The 24810-nt window shown below is 37.9% G+C and overlaps 1 protein-coding gene across 1 annotated transcript in view; it reads left to right on the top strand.

Moving 5' to 3' along the window:
* The first annotated feature begins 760 nt into the window (after positions 1–760).
* The window catches only part of Prp18 (pre-mRNA processing factor 18), a 66760-nt gene continuing 42710 nt past the window's right edge, over positions 761–24810 (top strand). Inside the window, exon 1 of the mRNA XM_089085668.1 lies at positions 761–861. Within this exon, the coding sequence (XP_088941794.1) occupies positions 793–861 (69 nt within the window). The 5' untranslated portion in view covers positions 761–792. The remainder of the gene's footprint in view (positions 862–24810) is intronic.

Genomic DNA, 24810 nt, shown 5'->3' with positions numbered 1-24810 from the left:
CATAAAGAACTATTTAAAGGACATGGGAACTTCGTGGGATGGTGTAAAAGGGAAGGCTTTAATAAATTGGGATGGAGGAGGAGCGTGCATAGCTGTGTTGGGCTTAGGCGGCTTGGTCTGTGGTGAGTTTTTAGTAGTAGTAGTAATTAAAAAAAAATACGCAAACAATAGCCTACTCATAAAAAAAGATAGGAACTCCTAACATTCAATTCTGTCGAGCAATGCTGAAGTGTTGGACGGGCATTATTGAAACATCATTCGGACTCAGTGATTATAAACATTGAAGCATTTTCAAAGTAGTTTGTTCAAAGGAAAACATTAAAACCAAGATCAAATAAAAATTTGTAGTGCAGGGCGTTATTGGGAAAGGCTCTAAGTGTTGAACAGTACTGAGTAAGATCAATATTTTAATTAAATTTTGGATACCAAAAACCAGGTTTTATTTACAGTCTAGTAGTCAAGGGCGGATCCAGGATTTTTTTTTTTTTTGGGGGGGGGGCAAAATAGGTTGATCCGAAAATCTTGCGTTAGGAGCAAGTTTAATTACCGCAAACTTGCGTTAATCAAGTAAATTGCACTACTTTAGGGGGCGTGTGCCCCCATCACCCCCCCTGGATCCGCCACTGCTAGTAGTCATAAGACGTCTTTTCAAAGACCTCAGGTTCTCTAGACTTTCAATCATTTTGACTGCTACCTATGATTCATAATCTGATTTGTTTCTCAACTTTTCATGTCCAATTATATCTTAACTAGATAGAATTTTGGTAATAGGCGACATACAAATTGTCAAAAATGGACATAGGCCTATTAAAAGCTGAAATAATGCGAAAACGACAACATGTAAAAGAACAAAATTTACTGGTAAGATAGTGTTTTATAAGCTAAGGAACAGGGGTTGACAAAGTTCTAGATGGTTGTCTTTTTATTACCTTGGAAATTAGGCTAGGTGAATAGCCTATAGTTCTTAGGAATGGATTCAAGGCTAGAGTGTGTGACAAATATATCAAATACATTAAATCACGCTTGCTATCAACAGGACAAATCCTGTTTCCAATAGCTTCAGTGAAAATTTTACTCCTCTGTGCCATCCCTAATGGTGCATCACTGTTTGTTGAGCCACTCCCTGTCCACTGATAACATCAACACATCTATGCTGGTAGGGGTCACTGTTTTTTTACTGGGTAAATTTCTACCTAATCATATTATTGAGTTAGGAATAAAGTGAATACACCATTTGATGCCTTTTTTATGCTGTTTATGAATAAAATAAACATTTATTTTGGAAATGAATTTCAGCCCCCCCCCCCTATAGCCTATATGCCAATTCAGGGTTAGGTTAGGCTGTAGAAATATATACCCTGAATTGGCATATATAGGGGGGCTGAAATTCATTTCCAATAGAAATGATTACTAGCCTATAGGCCTATTCATAATCAGCTTAAAAAAAGGCATCAAGTGGTATATTCACTTTAAGTGCAAGTCAATAATATGATTTGGTAGAAATTTACCTTTGACTGAGGGAATAGGTTTGGACCCAATACTGTGGCCTAGGGCACACCACTTCCAACATTTGCCACCTTGGAGAAAAATGTCCTCCCATGTATTAGGAATAGTTGGTAAATTTTTACCAAATCATATTATTGACTTACAAATAAAGTGAATATACCACTTGATGCCTTTTTTTATGCTCTTTCAAAATATAATAATTGTTTTTGTCAGAAAGGAATTTTACCCCCACCCCTATATATATATATATATATATATATATATATATATATATATATATATATATATATATATTGACTGTAATATATATATATATATATATATATATATATATATATATTTCCACCCCTAATATGCAAATATATACCATGAATTGGTATATAGGGGTGGGGGCAAAATTCATTTCCGACAAAATGATTATTATATTTGGAAAGAGCATAAAAAAGGCATTGAGTGGTATGTACATTTTATTCGTAAGTCAATAATATGATTTGGTAAAAATTTACCAAATAGTTTATCATCAGTTAGGAACTGCATCCCCACTTAACCACATCCTCATTTATCTCTGTAGCTTAGAGCTTGATTTGCAGTCTTCTACAGTAGACTTTGTCAAGCACTTTTGCCAAATCCAGTTATATGATGTCAACAGTGAACCCCTGGTCCAGAAGATTGGTGACATTAAAAATTGCTTCTATTAGCTTCCCAACAGCAGAATAGGCTAGTAATTACTTGCATTATCTTTGCTACCACACTTGTGTATAGGGGTTGTGTGTGCTGTGCATCAATCCTGCAGGATACACTTTACATCAAGGGATTACTGAAAAAGCTGAGTGATTGGGCTGAACAGTTCAACATGCAATTCTTTAAGAAGCCTTGGGTGTACACCATCAGGTCCCACTGATTTGTTTAAGTTCAACTTTTTTAGGCGTGTCTCTACATCTACCCTATTGACTGTAATTGAAGGCATAGGGACTGTGATGGTATAGGTGAGGGAGGAGGGTTGGAAGAAGGACATTATTGGGTGAAGTAGATCCAAACATAAATTGTCTATTTGCAGCAAAGTTGCATAACTGAGTGTCTGTCAGCTTTACAGGCTGAGGCTTAATTCTAAGAGCATTTTGGATTTGAATTGCTTGCTTCTGCTATAGCCTACTCATACTGTTCAAATAGGTTTCTGGATAGATTTATTGCATGTTTTTTTTTATTTCCTATCAACTTTATTTTATAATATCATATGAATGCTAATCTTGTGCTAGCAGTTTGATTTATTGAGGTGTTTTTAACATTACTGTTTACTGTTACTGTTAACATTACTGTTACTTTCATGGATACTCCAAGAGTATCCATGAAAAATTTATGTTCCATCAGAATCAAATGAGCTAAAAAAAATCTTATGCATTTTGAAATTCCCAAAAAGAAAAATACTTGTTGGCTAGGGTGAACCAGGGTAATTCCGGACACTTTGACCTTTTTTTTGGATTCAAAAAATTCCTCCTACCAGCAGACTTAAAATCTCGTCATAAAATCAGATTCGTATGAAAGTACAGACTGTTAGCTTTCATACGAGAGCTAGAAACATCCAAAATTCGAACTATAAAGGGGGTTGGTGACCTCATTTGAAATTTTCCCATGGTGTCCGGAACTAGCTACCAATAAATGAGTAATTCTGGACGAGGTCAATATCTTTGTACCTGAAGGAGTAAAAAGTCTTAGCTTTGGTTGGTGATATGAGCACCCGAGAATCAATATTTCTTCCAAATTTCATGCACGTACCTTCCGAACTAGCGGAGTTATTCAGCTTTGCAGTCGTGATTTTGTTTTTCTGAAAATCAAATCTCATTTTTCCAATGTGTCAAACCATGGATTCTCACGATAATTTGATAATAAAGTGATTATACCACCACGAGCCAGCATTTAAATAGTCTTCTGAAGGACTGGGGGACCTGAAGGCCTGGGCCCTCATCTCCTGCAACTACAGAATCCATCTGCTAACTTCCTTGAAATTCGTATATTAAAAATAAGGTAAAAATAATACAAAAGACGACTTGAAATACTGATAAAAACAAGTTTAGAACCAAAACACAGAGGAACTAGGTGATCACTGCTTTTTTCCATAGCTGTTTTTCCTTTCCTAGTGGCGTTTCACCATTTCGCGAGGCTCGCTTATAGTGAAGGGTCCAGTGCCCTTCAGAGTGAGGGGCCCTCCCAAGATAAACTCTTCTGCGACGTCTGTGATGTCATTGTTCTTGGGCCAGCTAAACTCGTACGTCGCTGCTGAGTCAAGCTTTAGGAACTTCATCCTAACGCCCCCTTCATCAACAAATTCCACAATTCTGCCAAAATAAGGTGAGTCGTCGTAATACACAGCATAATAATGGTCAAGCTTTGTTTCGATCTTTTTCTTGCTAGGGCCAGGCTGATCGAGGTCATCAAGAACACACGTCTCTTCAAGAGAAATGTCATCATTGGTGTCAGCATACGGTATCTCGGACTCGCTTTCGGTGTCAGAAAAGGGAACTGGGGAGGTCGCTTCTTGTGAGAGATTCATCTTTTGCTTTTGGCACCAGAGGTCTGGGTATCACCGGTTTCTTTCGCTTTGGTTTTCTTCTGTCTACCTTTTCCTTTTCCTCCTGTTGCTTCTAAAGTTTCTCTAAATACACCTTAAAAGTGATCACTTCCGCAGCTTTCTCAGTGATCTTTTTCCACTGCCCTGGTTCACTTCTCGGCTCTCTTCTTACACTCTCTAACAGGAGCTCTTCAAAGGTCTTCTTCATTGGAGTTGGTGGTTTCTTCTCAGGGGAAGAAATGTTGATGTTGACGGTCAGATTGTCACTTTCTCTCTGGACTCTAACACTAATCCTATTGGCTGTTGACTTCTCTGCTGGTTTCTTTGCTTGTTTTTTCTTCAAGAAAGGCATCGTAAGCCCTGAGTTTCTGCGGGTCAAACTGCTCTCTGTTGATTTTCGCACGGTTGGCTCTCTCTGGTACGCTAGGATCATAAACTCCAGTTGATGCAAAGGCTTTCTGGATTAGAACTGGATCTGCTTGTTTCCAAATTTCACTTATCGTCTTGACAAAATCTGCTTTCTGTAGCTTCTCTCCAACATTTTTCCTTGCCCATTTGGTTAGCCTTTGGTCATACGTGGTTTTGAAAGCCTTGAATACGCCAACATCTAAAGCTTGAAGCATGTGTGTCATATGGGGTGGCAGCTCCAGGATCGTGATATTTTCATTCATTGCAAGCTGCACAAGTTGCAGCGACAAATGAGAGCCATGACCGTCAACAAGAAGCAGAACTGGATGTTCTTGCCCAACGCCAGGAATGAACTGGCCTTTGAACCAGTTGTAGAACACGTCAGCCGTCATCCAACCCCTTTCTGCGGCAGCATATGAAGTGTCAGGCAAAGCGTCATCGGATGTCCAAGTGGACCACACAGATTTGCCTTTGAATACGATCAGGGGGGAAGAATTGCCCCTGCAGCGTTGATGCAACCGAGAACTGTTGTGTTTTCTCTCCCTGTTCCAGCAGTTTGGCAGAAACTTGGCGAGTTCTTCTGTCCCATGACTTTGGTTCTTAAAGGATCAATACAAAAGCTTGTCTTGTCCAGGTTGTACATGAAGTGGGGCTTATTGAGGAGTTCAAGTTCATTCAACATTTCTGAGAGAAGATAAAAAAATCCGTAGATCAAGAACGGATTTTCGGCTTTGTATCTTGAATTCTCTTTGGTTTCAGGCTTCTTGAGACTAATCTTGTGTCGTTGTTTGAATTATTTTCACGAGTCTAAACCAAAAACACCATCTTTCGAAGTGGTTTTCATATTGTTCACCTTCACATTTTTGCCTACAAGAGCGACTATATCAGTTTGGGATATTCCAACAACCCACTTGTCCATGGTTTTGATGCACTTTGCGAGTGTCTTCATCTAAATCCAGTTGTGTAGGTCTACCTGCTCCCACTTTCGATGATGTCCAGTGATGTCTGGACGCCTTGTCCAGATCTTCTGGGCTGTACTGTGTCCTCGGCATCTGAAAGTTAAAGCAAGGGTAAGTAAAAGGTATAAGAAGAAAAGTTGTCGAGAATGTAAAAGGTAAAAGAAGAAAAGGTATAAGAAGAAAAGAAGAAAAGTTGTTTGCACTGAAAGAAACCAAAACTAATGAAAGTTGCAGATAATCAGCCCTAAAGAAAACTATTTTTCCTGAAAATAGTTCAGTAAACTCATGCTACATTGCTAGAAACTCGAGAATCTCTAATAGAACACAGTTCCAGGAGGCAGAGGTCAAAATTCAATGAAAAGGAATTGATTGCATCACGTTTTCCCATGTCCAAAAATACCCCTCTGTGTCCGGAATTATGCCTCACCATCTGTCCGGAATTACCCTGTTTGGGGTCAGAAAATGGGTAATTCCGGACACCTAACCTACGAATAAACCGTTAGAGATAAAAATCTGCAAAAAATCACACTAATGCCCTAATTAAAACCCTTTTGAATGGTAAAACAACAAAATCCGTAAGTTACACCGTTCACTAGCAAATGCAAAAAAACTGACACCATATGTACTTTTTCATCGAAGTTTCTCCGACCAACTCCAGTTCAAGACTGACTGTCTCCCCAACCTGCTAGCTGTTGTCAATCAGTTATAGTGAGTCATAAACAAGAGTCTTGGCACTACCTCTGTGATTTTTTCAAAAGAAATTTAACGAGGGGCTAGCAAGATAAATGGGGGTGTCCGGAATTACCCACTGTCCAGAATTACCCTGGTTCACCCTACTGAAAACTGCTTAATATTTTGGTTAAATTTGAGAATTTATCTTTTTCAATGCAAGTTTTGTAATTGGCTGTGGAAATTACCATAATAGAATAGGAATAAAATCTTAGCTCTATATCAACATGTAAGATCTTCAGTTTTATTTAAAAGAGCAAATAGAGTTGATAGCAACATAATTTGAACAACCATATCAATATATGGGAGCTGGCATCTCCCCCCCCCCCCAGAAAATCTCCCCCCCCTCAAATTGAGAAGCCAAAGAAAAAAATGTAACTAAATAATCAAATTTTGTCCAACTTATAACCAATATTTGAATTCTCAAGCAGAAAACTGAAAAGCAAGAAGCTACCAACCAATTTGCAATTAGTTTTATATATACTTTAACAGCAATAAATTGTGGGTTTACTGGGCTGGTAGCCCACATTATATCTTAGTTAAGTCTGGGCATGATCTGAAAAACAATTACCTTAAATCGCATTGTCCAGCAAAATAAGGAAAGATCCTGTAGAGTTGCTGGTCAGTGACGATGGGGAGTCACTGGTTTGGCGGCGTCCCACTCTGTTTTCCATGGTTTGGTGGACCAATTCTTATCAATGGCAATCTTGAATGCATTGACAGAGGGAGCAGTGACAGCTGCATTGGGAAGATTGTTCCAGGGGCCCACCACCCTATTGGAGAAGTAGGGGTTGTGGAGTCTGCTATGAGCTTTCTTCCTGAACAGCTTCTTACTATGCCCTCTTGTCCTGAATGATTTATCAAGTTGTAAAGGACTCTGATAAGAGGAATCAGCATGCAGTAGCTTGTAAGTCATAATTACATTATCCCTCCGCCATCTGTAGACGAGTGTTGGGAGCTGTAGTTTGTTCAGGCGGGATGGATAGTTAAGGTTCTTGCATCCATCAGTAGCTTTGGTTGAACACCTTTGAACAGACTCTATTTTCTGTTGGTCACTCTTATTCAGAGGCGTGGCAACACACATCCCGAATACCAGCAATGGTTGCAAAAGACCCTTGTACAGCTTTGCCATGACTTTAGATGATCTGCTGGGTACTGTATGCTTAATTATTCCAAGGGTCTGAGATGCTTTGGCAACCGATGTTTGGGTGTGTTTTTCGAATTTTAACTCTTCATCGATAACTATTCCCAAATCTCTATCAGCTACTGAGGAACCAATTGATTGTCTAGAGCCATCCACCCCACTCATATGGTACTGCCACTTCTCATTCTTTTTCCTAAAATATACCGCCTTGCACTTCTGGATGTTAAACTCAAGCTTCCATTGGCGGGCCCAAGGGGAAAGTGCATCCAGGTCTTCCTGTATGGTGGCTCTAGTTGCTGACAACTCTGAGGGTCCAATAAGCTTTGCATCATCGGCATAGAAGCTCATCTTATTTCTTACAGCCCATGGAGCATCATTAATGTAAATATTGAAAAGTGTTGGGCCCAAGATCGTTCCCTGGGGCACGCCACTATCAACTCCAGCAACTTCTGAGAAAAACTCTTGCACGTTATCCCCAAACACTCTAACTCTCTGCTTTCTTCCTGAGAGGAACTGCATAACCCATTCAACAACCTCCACATGTATCCCGGTAGCTAAAAGTTTAGCCTTCAAACAATAATGGCAATCTTTGTCAAAAGCCTTTGCAACGTCTAATAGAATCATATCAACAGGGATACCCTGGTCTAGCAGTTTGGTGAAACAATCATATGCGTCAATAAGATTTGTCTCAACCAAGCAACCAGATCTGAATCCATGTTGGCTATTGGTAAGTAGTTTATTGTCAATCAGGTGTTTCATAACAGCATTGTTTGCAATTCCTTTGAGGATTTTACTGACTGTCAAGGTGATGCTAATTGGTTGGTAATTGGCAGCACAGTTCTTGCTTCCACCCTTGTGAACAGGTGTAATATTTGCATTTCTCCAATCTTGAGGGACTTGTTTCGTGTCAAGAGACTTCTGGAACAGTTTTGCTAGGGGGAGGGTAAGCTCTGCATGAGCCTCTTTCAAAGTTCGCAGGTGTACCGCATCAGGGCCAACTGACTTATTTGGGTTCAATCTTTTGAGCTGAGATTCAACATCCAAAGTGCCGATAGAAATAATTTGGATTAGTTTCTGAATATCATATTCAGTAATTTGTGCCAAGTGGTCAATATCTGGAGGTGTAAAAACTCACTTGAACTGCTGGTTCAGAGCTTCAGCTATATCTCCAGGGTTGCTTATGGTATTCCCATTAACTGAGAGTTCGGTTATCGAGTGTTTTCTGGGCTTTTGATTGGAGGCATACTTCCAAAATTTCTTTAGATTTGTTTTCGATGCTGAAGCTAAAGACTCCTCATACTTGTTAGTAACTTCTCTTGTAAGGTAGCGGACTTTGTTTTGTATTTGTTTGAATTTGTCATGATTAGCCTGCGTTGGGACTTCTTCTTCTTCTATTTAACAGCAAGCGGGCTTTTCAGTATCACTATTTAGCCCTTTTCCTTTTGCTTCACTCTGTGGGCTACAGAGCTACTGGCTTGATTGCCTCATATTTATTAGATATATTCAGATATCTTTCAGCAGATCTTTCGACTCTAGGAGTTCAAATATAATATGATAGATGTCGATTTCTATACTCTGTGTGCAGGTATAGTTGGCTAGGCTCTTGGCTGATAGTGGGATCTTGTGGTGTTTGAAGTATTTTAACAGTTTAGAAAGCAAGGTATGTTGTGCAGACGTCAGCATATTACATTCAAATAGGCAATGGTCAATTGTTTCATTATTCATATTACAATGCCTGCAAAGAGGGGACAGGGGAATTGAACCACTTGAATTAGAAAGCTTATATGAGAATGCAAGGAAATTTAGTCCATTTGTTCCAGAACGAATTCTATGATAAATTTTAGAAAGATACTTATTGGGAAAGGGGGAAAGGATAGGATTAATCTTATTAAAATTAATATCTGATAGCCTCCATCGGTAAATATCTCTAATTGGGATTGGTCTCCCACTTGGCTGGTCAATATTTATAGCATTTTTTGCTATTTCATCAACCTGATGATTACCACTTATGCCAGAGTGGCTAGGAATGTACTGAAAGTAAGTTTTTATGCCACTTAAAGCAAGATTATCAATAATACTGAGACAATGATAAGTGTCAATGTCCAACTTATATTGAGGAGCTGAGGCCAGCAACTCAAGGCTTGATAAAGAGTCGGAATAGATGATAATATTATTCAAATTTTCAATCAAAGATTGGTTTTTCTTAAGGTGTTCTAATGCCATGATTATGGCATTTAACTCAGCAGACATTATAGATAAATTATTAAACAATCTCTCGCCCATTGCAATTCTCAGGTGAGGAAGGAAAACACCACTTGCAACCTTCTCATTCGTTTTTGACCCATCAACAAATATTTGGAAGTGATTTTTATAGGTAATTGTATTAAGTTCTGCAAATTTTTTCTGAACAAAAGCAATGGGGATTAAATCTTTATTCCATTTTGAAAATTCAGTATTTATTATGGGAAATGACCAAGTCCATGGAGAGGATTGGGGGAAAGTAGGTGCAATAGACTTTGCTGGTACAGGGAACTTCTTTTGAATATTGGCATACTCATCTGCAATACCTCTATACATGGCTGGATTTCTTAACCAATTATGTAATGTGTGTGAGCTATTTGATTCAATTTTTGTAAGATGTTTTATCAAGAGAAAGCTACGTCTCTCCCTTATTGTTGTTAATCCACTCTCCATAAGCAGAAACTTGGTGCTTGTGGGTTTCCTAAGACCAAATATAAGACGTATTATATCATTTTGTGTTGTTTCAATTTTTTGCATCTGGGTCTTTGCACATGCACCATAGACAATGAGCCCATAGTCAATATGGGGTCTTATATGTGATTTATAAAACTGGAGTAAGGTTTTCTCCTTACAACCCCATGGTGTGGAAAGAAGTCTTTTTAGTATATTTGCTTTTCTATAACATTTTTTTATTGTGTTTGAAATGTGGAGGTGGAAATTAAGTTTTTGGTCAAGCATGAGACCTAGGTAATTAATATTATTATCTTCTGGAATAGTTGTTTTATTTAGAGTTAGTTTTGCATTAACATGGTTTCGCTTCCTGTGAAATTGGATTATTTTTGACTTGGTGGGTGCAATGGGTAAATCTGAATGTTGAGAGAATTTTTCAAACTGGAAAAGTGACTTTTGCAGATTTGACTGTGCTATCTGAAAGGTGTTGCCAGATGACCATAGCACTAGATCATCAGCATATTGTAGATTCGTGTGGGGTAGGTTCATGTCCCAGAGATATAGGGCAAATAGGAGGTTACTAAGGAGTGCTCCCTGAGGTTGGCCTTTGGTTATTGTCTTTTGGGGTGAAGAGGCTGAACCAACACAAACAATGAAACTTCGCACTTATATGAAGGATTTAATAAAGGATACTAGCTTGGGAGGTACTCCAAGGTTTGCAAGTTTATTTAAAAGGATTTGGTGGTTCACATTGTCATATGCTCCTTCAAAATCAAGGAAAGTTGCCACAAGGATATTATTTTTTGAGAAAGATTCATTTATTGCATTTGTTAGCAAAATGAAAGCATCTGTTGAGGAGTGGTATTTCCTGAATCCAGTTTGAGTGTGTGGGATCATGTTATTTTTCTCAACAAACCAGAGGAGTCTGTGATAAATCATTTTCTCCATTATTTTCCCCATCACAGGTGTAATCATTATGGGCCTATAAGACTCAGGGTTATCTTTTGGTTTATTTTTCTTTAGGATTGGTAGGAGGGACGAACATTTCCATATATTGGGGAACCTAGAGGATGCCCAAGCGTGATTATAACAATTTAGCAGTTCTTGTTTGTATGAAGGTGTGAGATTCTTTATCCATGTAGGGTGTATATTGTCATAGCTGCTGCTAGTTTTGGACCTAATATGATGTATTGCATTATTCAATTCCTGGATTGAAAATGGATTAGTTATGTACTCGGATCCTGGGCGTGGTTGGTAACTAGGGTTCATAGGAATTGTGGACAGATTGCTTTGATTGTTTGATGTTAGCTTATTAACAAAAAGAGTTGCAAATAGGTTAGCCTTTTCAATATCATTGTCATAATGGGTATTATTATGTATAAGCTCATACAGGAGTGGGTTGGGAGAAGTCTTTTTCCCACATATGTGGCTTATGACTTTATGTATAATTGGCTCATGCATTTCTCTGGAGAGATTATTTGCAAAATTATTCCAGTATTTATATTTAGCATCTATTATAGTCCTTTTTAGATTAGATTCTGCTTGTAATTTTTTTAAATATGTAGTAGGTGTTGGTTTTTTTATGAATTCTGTCCTAGCTGCCTTTTTTATCTTCCATTTATTTAGGCACTCATTTGTCCACCATGCTTTAGGAATTTGTTTAGGGAATGTTTTCTTAGGTGTTGTCCTGGGGATAGTATGATTAGCTGTATTTATTAGTAAAGATGTCAAGGCTTCAGCATGTGTGTCAACTGTTGTGTTAGAAATGCATGAACTTTGGGTGAAACTTGTAATTTCATCATTTAGCTTATTTTGGAAAATAGACCAATTTGCTTTAGTGTTGATATATTTGGAAGTATGAGAAGAAGTTTCAGCAGGTTCATTTAGGGAGCAAACTATAGCAAAGTGGTCTGTACACAGACTATCAATTTTATTTATGTAAATTTTGTTCAAAAAATTTAAAGACACAATTTGTAGGTCAATTGTAGAGAATTTGGCACTTTTGGGGTTAAAATATGTATTTAGGTTTGGAGGGGTAGCAACAGCTAATTCATTATTATTTGAAATCATATGCTCAATAAATTTACCAGCTTTATTTGCTGGTTTATTCCCCCACAAAAGGCTGTGGGCATTGAAATCACCACAAATAATGATGTTTTTTAACATATTAGAATTATTTATATAATTAAAGAAATCCTTGGCATCTGAAGTTTGGCCATTAGGGTTATAAAAGCTTATTATGTAGGTTTTTAAATTATTCAGCCAAACACTTATACCAATTACATCAACATCATTTTCAAAATCTGGAAAATTGATGCCACAAAATTTTATATTATTATTAACTAATAAAGCTACACCACCTCCTTTTCTCTCTGAAGATCTATCCTTTCTCAGGATAGTGTATCCCAGAGACTTAATTTGTTGATTTTGGGTTAAATGAGTTTCCTGGAGGCAAGCAATATTAATGGAATTATTATTCATAAATGATATTAGTTCATTTAGCTTATTTTCTGTGAGTGATCTTACATTCCATTGGAGTATTGATAAATGTTGTGTTGTTGATTTATTCTTCATATGACTGTGTATCAATGTTCAGCTTTGTTAAAAGTAAAGCAAGATCTTTTTTTGCTTGAATGAGCATATCATCTGGGATGTAGATTTTTGCCAATTCTGCAATAATTTTTGTTTTCTGTAGTTGATGTATGTTCATGGCCTGAACTGCATTACAGTTTAGAATGAATAAGCATATATTTGGGGATTGCATTTTTGGTAGTGCATCCTGTTTGTTGGTTAAGGGATTGATTCCAGGTAGTGTTTCTGGTTTGTTTCTTCTTGGGAGGGAGGGCCAGGCTGGCCTCATCTCACCGGAAAACAAGGCTTGCTGGCTTGGTGATTCCTTCTGATAGGGCTTTGAGCTAGGGGGCTTAGAAGATGTTGTTTTATATGGGGTGCTTGATGCATTTGGGGCATTTGACTTGGGGGTTTTGGTTGGTTTCATTACAGGCTTTATTTGGTATTGTTGGGCAGTATTTGCTTCCATTGCTGCAAAGGGGTATGGGATGGCCTTCTCTGTTGATATTTGGAGTGTTAGAGCTCTTTTCTTGTATGCAGGGCATAATGATTTATTTGTAGATTCATGTGGACCTTTGCAATTGATGCATGTAGGCTGGGTGTTTTTGCAAGTTGTCAGCTCTTTAGGAAGGAAAGATTTACAATTACTACACTCTTGGAGAATTTCATTGCATTTGTTTGTCGTGTGTCCCAGTTTGAAACACTTCTGACACTGAATAGGCTTAGGTTTGTATTCCTTGTGTGGTTTGATTTGCCCAAATAGGAATAATTTTTCTGGGATATCAATTTTATCCTTTAGTGTGAATAAGAAGGATCTACTAGTTTTTAGGCCAGTAGAGTTAGGTTTTCCAAGTTGGGTAACATCCTCAACTGGGATTGTGTTTCCAGCCCTATCTGAGAGGTCTTCTTTTAACTCCTGAGTAGATATCTCTGGGGGAACATTATAAACTACAATTTTTGTTGGTGATTTTTTTGGGTTCCAATTAGATGCAATAATTGGGATATTCAGAAGGGATTTAAGGTTAATTATTGTATCTGCTGATTTCTGATCTTCTACAGCTATAAGCAGAGATCCATCACGGTTAATGTTAAGAGAGAACATTGATTTAAGCAATTTAAAAATTGCAACTCTTATTGCAGTGATCATTTTTATTTCAAAGGGGGTAGTGGGAGTAATTTTAAGGTAAATTCGTAAGTTTTTGGAGGGAGGATCTTGGGCAGGGAGAGGGGAAATGCTTTAAATTGGGGAGATTTTTTTCCTTTTTTTAGAGCTTCTAGAGAGGACCTCTTGAAACCCATTATCATCATTTATGGTTGCATTAGGACCTACAGTTATCATTGTCCTATTCTCCGAATCGGAGCCATCATTAGAACTTTCAGATAATGTGCTTGACCAGCCAGGATGGGTATCTTTCACTATGGAATTTGATTTGGGATCTGGGGGGACGTTTTTTTTTGGAGGACTTCTTAAAATTGCCTAATGGAAAAAGCATTAAACACAAAAATAAAAAAAAAAAATGAAGGGAAAATAGATTATATAAAAACCTCTGCACAATACTAAGGGAAGGATAAACACCACAGTATAGCCCTGAGGATGACTTGAGCAGAATAGGTTTGGTACAACTACTGGTTAGAAGCGATAATAATCAAGAAAATATATATTGATTTTCTTGTACGGTTGCTGTTGTTGTTGTTATGGGACTCTTCTTCTATTTAACAGCAGGCGGGCTTTTCAGTATAACTATTTAGCCCTTTTCCTTTTGCTTCACTCTGTGGGCTACAGAGCTACTGGCTTGATTGCCTCATATTTATTAGATATATTCAGATATCTTTCAGCAGATCTTTCGACTCTAGGAGTTCAAATATAAGATGATAGATGTCGATTTCTATGCTCTGTGTGCAGGTACAGTTGGCTAGGCTCTTGGCTGATAGTGGGATTTTGTGGTGTTTGAAGTATTTTAACAGTTTACAAAGCAAGGTATGTTGTGCAGACGTCAGCATATTACATTCAAATAGGCAATGGTCAATTGTTTCATTATTCATATTACAATGCCTGCAAAGAGGGGACAGGGGAATTGAACCACTTGAATTAGAAAGCTTATATGAGAATGCAAGGAAATTTAGTCCATTTGTTCCAGAACGAATTCTATGATAAATTTTAGAAAGATACTTATTGGGAAAGGGGGAAAGGATAGGATTAATCTTATTAAAATTAATATCTGATAGCCTCCATCGGTAAATATCTCTAATTGGGATTGGTCTCCCACTTGGCTGGTCAATATTTATAGCATTTTTTGCTATTTCATCAACCTGATGATTACCACTTATGCCAGAGTGGCTAGGAATGTACTGAAAGTAAGTTTTTATGCCACTTGAAGCAAGATTATCAATAATACTGAGACAATGATAGGTGTCAATGTCCAACTTATATTGAGGAGCTGAGGCCAGCAACTCAAGGCTTGATAAAGAGTCAGAATAGATGATAATATTATTCGAATTTTCAATCAAAGGTTAGTTTTGCTTAAGGTGTTCTAATACCATGTTTATGGCATTTAACTCAGCAGACATTATAGATAAATTATTAAATAATCTCTCTCCCAGTGCAATTTTCAGGTGAGGAAGGAAAACACCACTTGCAACTTTCTCATCCATTTTTGACCCATCAACAAATATTTGGAAGTGATTTTTATATGTAATTGTATTAAGTTCTGCAAATTTTTTCTGGACAAAAGCAATGGGGGTTAAATCTTTATTCCATTTTGAAAATTCAGTATTTATTATGGGAGATGACCAATTCCATGGAGGGGATTGGGGGAAAGTAGGTGCAATAGACTTTGCTGGTACAGGGAACTTCTTTTGAATATTGGCATACTCATTTGCAATACCTCTATACATGGCTGGATTTCTTAACCAATTATGTAATGTGTGTGAGCTATTTGATTCAATTTTTGTAAGATGTTTTATCAAGAGAAAGCTACGTCTCTCCCTTATTGTTGTTAATCCACTCTCCATAAGCAGAAACTTGGTGCTTGTGGGTTTCCTAAGACCAAATATGAGACGTATTATATCATTTTGTGCTGTTTCAATTTTTTGCATCTGGGTCTTTGCACATGCACCATAGACAATTAGCCCATAGTCAATATGGGGTCTTATATGTGATTTATAAAAGTAGAGTAAGGTTTTGTACTTACAACCCCAAGGTGTGGAAAGAAGTCTTTTTAGTATATTTGCTTTTCTATATCATTTTTTTATTGTTTTTGAAATGTGGAGGTGGAAATTCAGTTTTTTGTCAAGCATGAGACCTAGGTAATTAATATTATTATCTTCTGGAATAGTTGTTTTATTTAGAGTTAGTTTTGCATTAACATGGTTTCGCTTCCGGTGAAATTGGATTATTTTTGACTTGGTGGGTGCAATGGGTAAATCTGAATGTAGAGAGAATTTTTCAAACTGGAAAAGTGACTTTTGCAGATTTGACTGTGCTATCTGAAAGGTGTTGCCAGATGACCATAGCACCAGATCATCAGCATATTGTAGATTCGTGTGGGGTAGGTTCACGTCCCAGAGATATAGGGCGAAAAGGAGGCAACTGAGGACTGCTCCCTGAGGTAGGCCTTTGGAAATTGTCTTTTGGGGTGAAGAGGCTGAACCAACACAAACAGTGAAACTTCGCACTTCTATGAAGGATTTAATAAAGGATACTAGCTTAGGAGGTACTCCAAGGTTTGCAAGTTTATTTAAAAGGATTTGGTGGTTCACATTGTCATAAGCTCCTTCAAAATCTAGGAAAGCTGCCACTAGGATATTATTTTTTGAGAAAGATTCATTTATTGCATTTGTTAGCAAAATGAAAGCATCTGTTGAGGAGTGGTATTTCCTGAATCCAGTTTGAGTGTGTGGGATCATGTTATTTTTCTCAACAAACCAGAGGAGTCTGTGATAAATCATTTTCTCCATTATTTTCCCCATCACAGGTGTAATCATTATGGGCCTATAAGACACAGGGTTATCTTTTGGTTTATTTTTCTTTAGGATTGGTAGGAGGGACGAACATTTCCATATATTGGGGAACCTAGAAGATGCCCGAGCGTGATTATAACAATTTAGCAGTTCTTGTTTGTATGAAGGTGTGATATTCTTTATCCATGTAGGGTGTATATTGTCATAGCTGCTGCTAGTTTTGGACCTAATATGATGTATTGCATTATTCAATTCCTGGATTGAAAATGGATTAGTTATGTACTCGGATCCTGGGCGTGGTTGGTAACAAGGGTTCATAGGAATTGTGGACAGTTTGCTGTGATTATTTGATGTTAGCTTATTAACAAAAAGAGTTGCAAATAGGTTATCCTTTTCAATATCATTGTCATAATGGGTATTATTATGTATAAGCTCATACAGGAGTGGGTTGGGAGAAGTCTTTTTCCCACATATGTGGCTTATGACTTTATGTATAATTGGCTCATTTGTTTCTCTGGAGAGATTATTTGCAAAATTATTCCAGTATTTATATTTAGCATCTATTATAGTCCTTTTGAGATTAGATTCTGCTTGTAATTTTTTTAAATATGTAGTAGGTGTTGGTTTTTTTATGAATTCTGTCCTAGCTGCCTTTTTTATCCTCCATTTATTTAGGCACTCATTTGTCCACCATGGTTTAGGAATTTGTTTAGGGAATGTTTTCTTAGGTGTTGTCCTGGGGATAGCAAGATTAGCTGTATTTATTAGTAAAGATGTCAACGCTTCAGCATGTGTGTCAACTGTTGTGTTAGAAATGCATGAACTTTGGGTGAAACTTGTAATTTCATCATTTAGCTTATTTTGGAAAATAGACCAATTTGCTTTAGTGTTGATATATTTGGATGTATGAGATAAAGTTTCAGCAGGTTCATTTAGGGAGCAAACTATAGCAAAGTGGTCTGTACATAGACTATCAATTTTATTTATGTAAATTTTGTTCAAAAAATTTAAAGACACAATTTGTAGGTCAATTGTGGAGAAATTGCCACTTTTGGGGTTGAAATAAGTATTCAGGTTTGGAGGGGTAGCAACAACTAATTCATTATTATTTGAAGTCATATGCTCAATAAATTTACCAGCTTTATTTGCTGGTTTATTCCCCCACAAAAGGCTGTGGGCATTGAAATCACCACAAATAATGATATTTTTTAACATATTAGAATTATTTATATAATTAAAGAAATCCTTGGCATCTGTAGTTTGACCATTAGGGTTATAAAAGCTTATTATGTAGGTTTTTAAATTGTTCAGCCAAACACTTATACCAATTACATCAACATCATTTTCAAAATCTGGAAAATTGATGCCACAAAATTTTATATTATTATTAACTAATAAAGCTACACCACCTCCTTTTCTCTCTGAAGATCTATCCTTTCTCAGGATAGTATATCCCAGAGACTTAATTTGTTGATTTTGGGTTAAATGAGTTTCCTGGAGGCAAGCAATATTAATTGAATTATTATTCATAAATGATATTAGTTCATTTAGCTTATTTTCTGTGAGTGATCTTACATTCCATTGGAGTATTGATAAATGTTGTGTTATTGATTTATTCTTCATATGACTGTGTATCAATGTTCAGCTTTGTTAACAGTAAAGCAAGATCTTTTTTTGCTTGAATGAGCATATCATCTGGGATGTAGATTTTTGCCAATTCTGCAATAATTTTTGTTTTCTGTAGTGGATGTATGTTCATGGCCTGAACTGCATTACAGTTTAGAATGAATAAGAATATATTTGGGGATTGCATTTTTGGTATTGCATCCTGTTTGTTGGTTAAGGGCTTGAGTCCTGGTAGTGTTTCTGGTTTGTTTCTTCTTGGGAGGGAGGGCCAGGCTGGCCTCATCTCACTGGACAAGGAGGCTTGTTGGCTTGGTGAGTCCTTCTGATAGGGATTTGAGCTAGGGGGCTTAGAAGATGGTTTTTTATATGGGGTGCTTGATGCATTGGGGGCATTTGACTTGGGGGTTTTGGTTGGTTTCATTACAGGCTTTATTTGGTATTGTTGGGCAGCATTTGCTTCCATTGCTGCAAAGGGTTATGGGATGGCCTTCTCTGTTGATATTTGGAGTGTTAGAGCTCTTTTCTTGTATGCAGGGCATAATGATTTATTTGTAGATTCATGTGGGCCTTTGCAATTGATGCATGTAGGCTGAGTGTTGTTGCAAGTTGTCAGCTCTTTAGGATGGAAAGCTTTACAATTACTACACTCTTGGAGAATTTCATTGCATTTGTTTGTTGTGTGTCCCAGTTTGAAACACTTCTGACACTGAATAGGCTTAGGTTTGTATTCCTTGTGTGGTTTGATTTGCCCAAATAGGAATAATTTTTCTGGGATATCAATTTTATCCTTCAGTGTGAATAAGAAGGATCTACTAGTTTTTAGGCCATTAGAGTTGGGTTTTCCAAGTTGGGTAACATCCTCAACTGGGATTGTGTTTCCAACCCTATCTGAAAGGCCTTCTTTTAACTCCTGAGTAGATATCTCTGGGGGAACATTGTAAACTACTATTTTTGTTGGTGATTGTTTAGGGTTCCAATTAGATGCAATAATTGGGTTATTCAGAAGGGATTTAAGGTTAATTATTGTATCTGCTGATTTCTGATCTTCTACAGCTATTAGCAGAGATCCATCACGGTTAATGTTAAGAGAGAACATTGATTTTAGCAATTTAAAAATTGCAACTCTTATTGCAGTGATCATTTTTATTTCAAAGGGGGTAGTGGGAGTAATTTTAAGGTAAATTCTTAAGTTTTTGGAGGGAGGATCTTGGGCAGGGAGAGGGGAAATGCTTTTAATTGGGGAGATTTTTTTCCTTTTTTTAGAACTTCTAGAGAGGGCCTCTTCAAACCCATTATCATCTATGGTTACATTAGCCCCTACACTTATCATTGTCCTATTCTCCGAATTGGAGCTATCATTAGAACTTTGAGATAGGGTGCTTGACCAGCCAGGATGGGTATCTTTCACTATGACACTTTCACTTGAATTTGATTTGGGATCTGGGGGGACTTTTTTTTTGGAGGACTTCTAATCATTGCCTATTGGAAAAAGCTTTAAACACAGAAATAAAACTAAAACAAGAAGGGAAAATAGATGATATCAAACCGTCTGCACTACACTATGGGGGAGGATAAACACCACAGTATAGCCCTGAGGATGTCTTGAGCAGAATTGGTTTGGTACAACTGCTGATTAGAATAGATAATAATCACAAGAAAATATATTTCGATTTTCTTAAAAGGTTGCTGCTGCTGGCCGGGCTGAAATAAGTCCAGGCTGAATTTTGTTATGGGACTTCCTTGTACCTTCTCCAGAACTTCTTCTTCTTCTGGACTGCTAGTTTGATTTCTTGTGTGATGAAAGGGAGTGTTCTTGGTCTTTGTTTCCAAGTGGTTGTTGTGTGTTTTGCGATTGTCTCACTGAGGACCCTTTTCATCTCAAGCCAAGCTCCCTGTACATTATTCTTTTTGACAAAAGACCAATCTTGGTTAGCCAAATCTTGCCTGACCTTGTTGTAATTTGTAAACACATGTTTTCTAAAATTATTTGTCTGCGGGTACAACTTTAGTCGACAAGTTATGGCTATGTGGTTGCTTGCGCCAAAAGGTGGCTCTGAGTCTATACTTTGGATTGCCTCCTCATCTTTGACAAATAGGAGATCTAAGAGAGATTGGTTCTGGCCCTCTCTGTACCTAGTTGGGAAATTGATTGTCTGGTACAATGAATGTTCTTGTAGGCATTCGAGGAGTGTGCGAATCTGGTCATCATTATCTCCTGTGGCAGCATAACCACTAATCCATTGGATCTGAGGCAGGTTGAAGTCTCCAACAATTACAATATTATGGCAAGGACAACTCATCACCGAACTTATAGAATTTGCAATCACGAGGTGAGAACTTTTCTGACAGGGAGAGCTTGGGCTTCTATAAATACAACCTATAATTAAGGGGTGACTCTTTAGCTCAATTTTTATCCAGACCTGCTCCACCCACGGCTCACTGAGAACCAAGATTAAGGTCTCCTACCTTCAGTGATGATTTAACGTACAGGACAATTCTTCTTCCTTGTGGTTTCCACAGATTTGAGATTATTCTGAATCCAGTGATCTGGATTTGCACATCAGTCAGTGGCACTGAAGTATACTTTGGTTTAACTTCAGTGAAGGCACACACACTCACTTCAGGCCTTGCTAAAACTACAGCTTTTATTTCGTCCATTTCTGTGGGTATGCAATCCATGTTACTGTAAAGCATTAATAGTTCGTCTTCATTTTCAATATGGGCATCACCAATATCTCCAAATTCCGACTCACAAGATTCAAAAGTGGAACTGTCCAAAGGTTCTCCGCTATGATTACTTGATAATGCACTTGCAAACAATTCATCATTATTGATCTCAAATGTGGGGCTTGCGTTTGAATCACTCACACTAAAGTTTCTATGTACAGTACTATTTACATTGTTTTGACAGGTATCAACTCCTAGATCTCCATCACCTGCGACCCCAGCGTAGCTGGAGGCTGCTGGAAGTTTTTTGGGACAATCTTGTTGCCTTTAATCACAATATTTGATTCACCACCTGCCCGCCTTCTGTATAGTTCTTCATATAACTTCTGCCTTTTGTCACGGTCTGTTTTCGATACATCATTTCTGAACTGAACTGTCCCTTTTTTCTCAAAAGATTTCTGGAGAATCAGCTTCTTGATCTTGAAGTTTGGGACAGCAAACATGATTGGGGGTGGGCGTAGTGGATTTTGGGTTATGGAGACAGTGGGATTCTCTAGGCAGCAGACGTTTGAAATAGGGACACCAGGTAAGCCGTATTCGTTAGCTAGGTGCTCGCGGACAAACTGGGCATCATCAGTTTGAGTAGCAACTCCAAAGGCCACTATATTCAATCTTGTCTTCTGTCTGTCATGGTCTTAAAAGATTAGAGCCTTCACCCTGTTTTCAAATTGTTTGTTTAGGGCTTCCTTTAGAGCAGTTGTTTCAGCAGTCACAAGGTCTTTCAACACTTTTTGGTCTGTGGCAGCTCCCGAGTGCTGCCCAGGGAGCGTACTCTATCTTCAAGGCTGGTGAACTTAGTGTCTATTTCAGCTTTCAGTTCATCTTTCAAGCTCAAAAAGGAGTCTTTAACCGCTTCTTTGATTTTCACATCCAGGTTCTTTATTGTGTCACCAAGACCACCTAGTGACCTTTTTATGCTACTGTCCACAATTTTCGCTATTTCTGAGGCATTAACACTGCCTTTTGGGTTGCCTTTGCTCATGGAACATTTCCACTCACAGCCCATGTGGAGAGTCATCTTTGTTAATAAAATATATTCTGGTTTCGGAAGATCAAGGCATTCTGCACACAGCCATCGCTCACAATCATCAAGTTCATAGCATTAGAACCTTCATCCAATTGTCTTCACAGGCTGCACACTTGTCCGTACCCTTCACCAGGCTAACACGCATCCGTTTGCTTGCCATTTCTGGTTCGGGATAAATAGCGGAAGTTTATCAATTCTCTTGGACAAATAACTCTCGGCAGATACCACTAGAGCACTTGCCACAGGTACTTTTGCCTCTTCTGCTAGCTTTTCCTCTCCTGGCGCTCAAATGAAAGTATTGTATCTTGTTGATGCTCAGAACGCTAAATTTATTGCCTTGACAGTTTTCGAGGTAGACAGAATGTGGGAAGTGCAATAGTCAAATCACCTATTCCCAGCAGTTTAAGGATTAAAATCCCGCTGGTACCAATTCGGCCTCTTGCTTGTTTGCTATTGCTCCCTTCTGCAAAAATTATCCACCGAAAATACGCAAAAACGGACGAGCCAACGTAATCAATGGTGTTTTTAGTATTTAGCGTTTGGCAACTGCGCTTTATTGCTGGCTGCAAATTCGGAAGAAGGAGAAGGACACTGAATTCAGCTTGGCCTTATTGGCCTTAAACAAACAAACAGCTGTTTATTAGCAGACAAAGGACAAGTCCCTTGGGAATATAAAATAAAAAATTTTTCTAACATCAAAATTCAGGTAAATAAAGTGAAACACAAGGGAAAACCTCTTAAAATAAAACTTAATATCAAGTATAAGCAAGTATGGTAAAATATGGGTAGAAATAAATGTTCTTTCTCACAAATTTGGTCAACAGTCCTTTATTCACTTTCACACCTCCCAGTTGCTGTTGTAGTTGTTGTAGTTCATGTCAGAAATTAAACAATCAGAAATTAAAAGGGCTGTTGATCTGGAATAGGGAACTTTCTAAAACACTGTAGTCACTAACAATTCATTTGGTAACAACTGGTGGAAAAGCAGGCTAGATCTTCAAAAGGGAACTGGAACTTTTGATTTCCAACTGAATGAGCCCCCTCCAAAGTTTATTTGACTACCCTTCCTATAAAACCTTATATCCTAATAATGGGAACCTTGCATAACTTTCAGTCCTTGCCCTGGGCAATGGAAGGGGGGCTGTTGAACCTGGAGGCATGGCAGGTAACCTTTAGACTATTTTAAACCAAATGGATATATCAAAATTCTGATCATATGCATTTGGAGAAAAACAGTGTGTGTGGGAGGGGGGGTGAGGGGACTTGTTGCCCTCCAATCCCTTTTGGCTCATAAATGGGAGCTAGGACTTTTAATCTGCAATCAAATGAGTCCCCTTTGAAGTTTTTACAACTGCCCCTTCCATATGAAGTGCCTCTGGGGAAAATAAATAAATATTAACACATTAAAGTCCTAAAAGCTGGCTATCATCTGCATATAGTGTTAAAGGAGTCTTCAAGCTGGTTGTACAGTTGTTGATGTACATGCCAAATAATTATAACCCAGGATGGTCCCCTGAGGTACTCCACTCTTGACTGGTTGCAGTTCAGAAAAGGCAGCATTGCCATTGCAGTTATACACCAACACCTTTGAGTCCTGCCAGTTAGAAAGGCTTCTATCCATGTACAATATCTTCATGCACTTAATATGCCTTTTATTTCAAAGTTAGTAGTTGGTGTTGAACTTTTTCTAAGGCTTTGGCTTGGTTGAACAATATAACATCCACTGTTAGACCAATATTTTAGAGTCTAGTCCCAAAATTATATGACTTGATGACCCCCTTTCTTGTGTGTTGGCTTATAATTAGCCAGCTTCTAATCATTTGGAAGTGGGGTTTATCTCAAACATTGTAGTAATCAGTTTGGCAATGTATTCAGCTGTATCTTTTAACAGTGTTAGGTGTAGGCTGTCTGGTCAAGTATCCACATCTTTGGGTTTAGTTTATAGAGTCCTCTGCAATCACCTCTTCATGGTCCCTCTCAACCTTCAAAGTCAAATTTCTTATCATGTTTCTATGTTTCTTTAACATGCCATGGTGGTTATCACATTTACATTTTACAGACTTGGTTGAAGCTCTTTTCTTTTTCCTCATTGCTCTTTTTACTTCCTGTGGCAGGTATGAAAGTGTTTTAAGTGGGAAAGACCAATTCTTGTTGGTGTTGCTCTTTTTAGCATATAAAACAGTTAACTTGAATGTTTCCCAGCTTCTGTCAATGTTCCCACTTAAAACAACATCCTCCCATTTGACCTTGGCTATGTCCTGCCTTATCTGTCCATAATCCATGAACAGTTTCTTTATCTTATTCTTCCTCTCATTATTTATCTGTATCTTAGTAACAATGCAGACATGGTCGCTGCTTCCAAGAGCAGGATGGTAAGACATAGAGAGACCTCTTTCAGGACCATTTGTTACAACTAAGTCAAGCAAGGAAGGTTGCTGTTGGTGCCTAAATCTTGTTGGCTGGTCTAGAATCTGTATCAATGGATTGTTGACAGGGGAAAATGTAGTGACACAGGATGGACTACTTTCAGGGAGGGGGGGAGCTCTAGCCTTCAACCCAATCAACATCAGGCAAGTTAAAATCTCCAAACAGAAAACATTTGAATCCTCATGGGAATTAATTTTGGGCAACAGATTACATATAGATGTAGTGTGAAATAAATTGATCAGGGGTGGATGGACAATAAAATACACCTATCATAAACAATTCAGATCCAATGTGGACATTTAAACAATGATTTCCAACCCAGCTACTAGTGGAATGAATAAGAGGGTAATTCATGGTTTTAGCCTTCAGTCTAGTTCCACACTATGTTATCTTAAATTGTATTTTCTAGCAACTAAGGTTGAAGAACCTGTAGATGCGGCCAGGTAACGTTGACTTGATAATCTTCATG

This window comes from Artemia sp. Qi Xiang Cuo, chromosome 3 (assembly GCF_049724085.1).
Source record: "Artemia sp. Qi Xiang Cuo chromosome 3, ASM4972408v1, whole genome shotgun sequence".
In the NCBI taxonomy this organism is placed as follows: domain Eukaryota; kingdom Metazoa; phylum Arthropoda; class Branchiopoda; order Anostraca; family Artemiidae; genus Artemia; species Artemia sp. Qi Xiang Cuo.
This window is presented reverse-complemented; position numbering and strand designations above follow the sequence as displayed.